Source organism: Dermacentor variabilis, chromosome 1, assembly GCF_050947875.1.
Source record: "Dermacentor variabilis isolate Ectoservices chromosome 1, ASM5094787v1, whole genome shotgun sequence".
NCBI lineage: Eukaryota > Metazoa > Arthropoda > Arachnida > Ixodida > Ixodidae > Dermacentor > Dermacentor variabilis.
Genome location: NC_134568.1, coordinates 196,570,653 through 196,575,587, shown reverse-complemented (window position 1 = coordinate 196,575,587; position 4,935 = coordinate 196,570,653). Strand labels below are relative to the sequence as shown.

The 4,935-nt window shown below is 47.7% G+C and overlaps 1 protein-coding gene across 1 annotated transcript; it reads left to right on the top strand.

Moving 5' to 3' along the window:
* The first annotated feature begins 2,021 nt into the window (after positions 1 to 2,021).
* LOC142557654 (uncharacterized) lies at positions 2,022 to 4,366 on the top strand. Its single transcript, XM_075669691.1, has 2 exons — positions 2,022 to 2,216; positions 3,716 to 4,366. The coding sequence occupies exons 1-2, from the start codon at positions 2,022 to 2,024 to the stop codon at positions 4,127 to 4,129; spliced, it is 609 nt and encodes a 202-aa protein (XP_075525806.1). The 3' UTR covers positions 4,130 to 4,366.
* The last annotated feature ends 569 nt before the right edge of the window (positions 4,367 to 4,935 follow it).

Genomic DNA, 4,935 nt, shown 5'->3' with positions numbered 1-4,935 from the left:
CTGAAGATGGGGTAGCGTCTTTCTTTCTTTCTTTCTTTCTTTCTTTCTTTCTTTCTTTCTTTCTTTCTTTCTTTCTTTCTTTCTTTCTTTCTCTTGGTTCCCAGCTGTTCCGCGCATGGTCTCGTCTATATTGAGCGATACGCTCAGTACACGTAAGTCGACGTTTTCCAGCCGTCAGCTTGAGGCGAAATTCGCGGACTTGCGCACCATTGCACCTTAAGGAAATTGTGCGGCAAAATTTAGCTGAGTTTCTTCACGCTGCGGCAGAGTTACCGCGAGGCACGAAGCTTCACTCACAGGAAAAGGTGCACATGCCGTGAAGAGCAGCGCAGTTCCGGTACTTGTGCGCGGCGGCAAAGCCCACCATTGAGGATGTAACTTCACGTTCACCTCGGGTGGTCGGTTGTCGGTTCGTTTCTTTCTGTTTCATCGCTCTCGTTATTTTTTCTCCTTTGTCCTCGAGGTAGTTAGCCATGTTGACACATACAATCGCTGCTAATTAACGGAGTACCAATCGTTCGGTTATAGAGTGCTTTGCCACTTCACCGAGCTCAGGAGAAGAGATGTCATGGTCGAGCAGACACATGATTGTTTTTTCTCCGCAGCGGGAGCATGTCAGGCGGAAACAACAGTCATTTGCGAAAGAACGGAGCGAGACACCTTGCAAATGACGCCGTTGCAACGCACTTACCTGACGTGCCAATTGTCATGGCTTTTTGACGCATGAACAAAATAACTTCATGACGTTTAGTTACTTTCCGCGATTATTCCCGAGGGCTATATAAAGTCGGACAGAGAGAGAATGCATTGGATGGCACTTTGTGCTTTGCCATTCTTTTTTCGGCCGGCATTTTCAGTGACAGTAAGTGCAGCAGGCTCGTCAAGAAAGTGGGATGCACGCTCATTAATTTCTTTTGTCAACCCCACCAAAAAGGGCTGTCAGACAAGCGCGTAACTCCCATAATGATTTGAAATGGTGGTTGTGTCTATCGCAAGAAATATGCAACGAGCTATAAACGTTACTTTCGCGTCACCAGGTAGGAGATCAGAGAGTACTTAATCTCCGTGTGTCAGAATACACTGGTCATGTATTAATTAATCGTGCGCCGAAATTTACGTAGAATCGAAACCTGCATCCCGACATGTGCTTGTTCCCATTATTTTACATTGTCTGTTAAGACAGCGCGTTGCTGCAAGATGCGGGGTAGCCTCATTGTGCGTTAGGCGCATTTTCTGATGATGAACTTTTCTAGCTGGAACATTTTTAAAATGGTGTCCATGTTATTCTTGTTAGGCTTGCCCCAAACTGTACTGATCTTCTTTGCTGAACAAGGCAACATGCTTATAACTTTGCGTACTTTTGGACGTTTGTTCCGGTGCTTCTAACTGAGCATACAGGGTGCAGATTGAACATCTTTGGAAATAAACAGCACGAGTCTGACGAGGTAGAAAGGTAGCAGACAACGCATGCACTTCTTTTTCGGTTCAAGGATTTATTGCACAGAAAGCAATAGACACTTAAAAGGGTGCGTGATACGCGCAAAACAGAAATGGCAAGTCAAGGCACATATGCACAACATGGAAAACATAAATCATACTTCTTTATTATGCAATACAGTGGAAGGGTGGTGGATACGGGATGTAGCATTCTTGAACGGAAGGTGATCTCGTAATCCTCTGCCTGCATTTGTTTGTTGGAGGCGTGCACTTGCGTCAAAGTTGGCGCCTTAGTACTTGCAGCCAGCACGAGGAAAAGCTTTGCGTTATCCCGGTCTGCTTATCTATTGCGGTGCTGTGGAGGCTGCGAACAGTGCAACAATATGGAGTCCCCGATGTCTCTCGAATACTCGCCTGGATGGATGGATGGATGGATGGATGGATGGATGGATGGATGGATGGATGGATGGATGGATGGATGGATGGATGAATAACTTTCTTGAGGTCCGTCGGTGCGCGCGATTAGTGCGCAGCGGGCCGACTCCACGTCGGGACAGAGAGACCATGCCCGCGTCGCGGGCCCGATGGACAGCCCAGAGCTGTGCTTCAAGATCCGAGCTACGCAGAGCTCGATCCCAGTCTTCCTTGGTGGTCCTGGCCGCCGGCGCCAGGGGGTAACCCCAGAGTATGTGAGCAAGGCTAGCTATATCCTTACAGTAGCGACTCGCATTGTGAGGGTGCGCGCCCGGAAAGATGTTGTGCAGGAAGGCCGGGCATGGGTAGGTGCCCGTCCGAAGCCGCCTGTACGTGACTTCTTGTGCTTTATTGAGTGCCTTGTTCGGTAGCGGCATGGTTCTCTTGACTAACTTATAATGCTGGGTGGGATAATATAATGCTGGAGGTAATTCGGAATTTCTCGTGCGCGATGATGAGAGCAATGCCTTTGTTCAAATTCCTGGTGCCGTCAGTCGAACATGCGGTATAGTCAAGCACCATGGGGGAAGCAAAACTCTCGCTGCAGCTGTGTAATCCGATGGAAGGTATACACGATAAGGGCAGTATCGTCTGATAAAAAAAGGCACGTGGTCGGTCTTCTGACACTGATGCCAGATAGTGGAAAGGGGCATGAGCAAGGTGCTTGACGTGAGTTCATACCGACGTTCCCCACCTCCTCTACTTTTTTCACGTGCCTTTGCTTTATCTCGCCGCCCCCATATTCTCCCCGTCTTTCATTTCCCCTTCCCCGTCCCCCATTGCAAGGTAGCGAACCAGAATCTCTTCCGGTTAACCTCCCTGTCTTTCCCACCCAATTTATCTCTCTCTCTCTCTCCCATGTGCGCTATAGGAAGGAAAACTTACAGGCGTCGGTTATATTTCAACGCGACATGTTATCGCCACTCAACTCGCCAGAACGATTGATCTATTACTGAAACACTTACATGTTTCTTCGCGTCGCACTAATCACTGGAATGTCATTGTGTGGAATTAAAGCATACTTATATCTGTATCGTCATAGTCACATATGTGAAAGAGAAAACCGTCATCTTAAAAGGCACGCCCTTTGACTTTGCTTAATGTTTTCGTGCTGAATTTAAGGGATGTTTAAGAACTGAAGTCCGTGAAAATGTACCAGCATGTCAGGAACCACGTGGATCAGCTGAGGTCAAAACATTCATCAGACAAACTTTATGGTTTTGCAAAGTCGTGTTTCGGGAATTAAAGTGACATAGATGTGATAAACTTTGAATACCAATAAGTGTTGAGCAGCTGTCATTGTAATTGAGTAGTTTACTAAAAACCTTAGCTACAAACCTGTAATATTATAACCAGTTAATAATGTTTTTATGCAGGTGAAGCTAGGTTAAGCTGAATAAACACGGACGCTGAAGCTAGGAAGCAGCATTTCATGGTGTGCTGTAGTCTGAGTAGTACTTGCGCGGCACATTGAGTTCGCAATTTCAAAATTTACATTTGCATAGATAGCCTACAGTCCCCATAGATAACTCAGGTGGCCGAGGAACGAAATGGAATAGCTTAGCAACTTGTCTGGGAAGGAACACATCAACGGCTAAACGAGAAATGCAAGTCAAATACACGCCGGTAGAATGCAAAAGTAGCACCAGACCTCTTGTGTGCTGCAACAATTTTCATTACGGCGCACCAGAAAGAATACTCAGTGTCATTCCTGTGTATTCGCACAAACTTCGCTGTAAACGGCCCTTTCAAAGTTCTGGCAAATCATCGTGGTTCACAGCGTGCTTCCGTTCTTTCGTTGCAGATCTTCGTGCTGCCTGCCCTCGTGGCAGTCGCATCCGCCGGGCTTTTCGGTGGCGGCGGAGGAGGAGGCGGTTTCGGCGGCGGCGGTGGCTTTGGTGGTGGCGGGGGCTTTGGCGGTGGCGGGGGCTTTGGCGGCGGCGGCGGTGGCCACGTCGTGACCTCATCCGTCTCCTACATCGCAAAGCCCGTGGTCAGCGTCGGCTACGTTGCCAAGCCCGTGGTCAGCTACGTCGCCAAGCCCGTTACGACAGTGACGCATGCGCTCAAGCCGGTGCTCACCTACACCATCTCCAGTGGCGGTGGAGGATTCGGGGGCGGCGGCGGTGGCGGATTCGGTGGCGGTGGATTTGGCGGCGGCGGTGGTGGCTTCGGCGGCGGTGGTGGCGGTGGCCATGGTGGATGGGACTGGTGGTGAAAAGGCAGCCGCCTGCTAGCCAACGATTATTGCTCTATTCGGTAGGTTTGACATGGGGTGCGGCACCTTCAGCGACAAAAAGGTACCAACCAGCCACAAGCCAGAAACCGTTGCCAAAGACGCTGCCAAAACCAGCGTGTCTGCCTTGCCTTCAGGAAGAAATAATGATACTCCGCTTAAGAAAGTTTCAGTCCGAACTCCGGGTACCTGTCAATAAAGTTTTTTTCTATTGTTTCAGAGGTTCTTGCATCTTAAAATATACATTATCCTATTTCGGACGTCACCAAAAGGGACAGAGTAAGAGGGTAATCTTATAATAAAAAGAATAAAATAAGTGTATGGGATGACATGTTTTTTAGAAGGTGACAAAGAGCAGAGGGAATAGAAGTTTGGAGATATAGTAAGGAAGGAAGAAGAAATGCGACGTTCGGGGGGGGGGGGGTTCACATCCAAACGAGGCAAACTACTGTAAACGGAGGTGACAAAACGACGCTTTTAAGTTCCTTTTCTAGATTTAAGGAGCAGTCTACAGTTACATTCTTAGTCAAAAAACCTACTGGGTTCAGCGTTTGCGACTTTTCTTTTTAAAATTTGGCGTACTCTAATCGGTGTTTATCTGAAACTGGAATTAATTTTTCGGCGTTTGTATACAAGAAAGTTAATCGGTTCTTCTGCAACATCCGCTGCATTACTTCGTAGAGACTCAATATGTCCTCTGTTCTCATCCTTTAATTATTCGCTTAAACTTTCTGTAGAGGAAAATAATTCAAAATTAATCGTTGGCGGTGCTGTCACGAGCGCTATGC

Excerpts from the sequence above, each read along its gene's own strand:
- LOC142557654 (XM_075669691.1), top strand. The coding sequence starts at position 2,022 with ATGGACAGCCCAGAGCTGTGCTTCAAGATCCGAGCTACGCAGAGCTCG. Across the intron at positions 2,217-3,715 it reads TGCAGGAAGGCCGGGCATGG|ATCTTCGTGCTGCCTGCCCT; the intron begins GTAGGTGCCCGT and ends CTTTCGTTGCAG.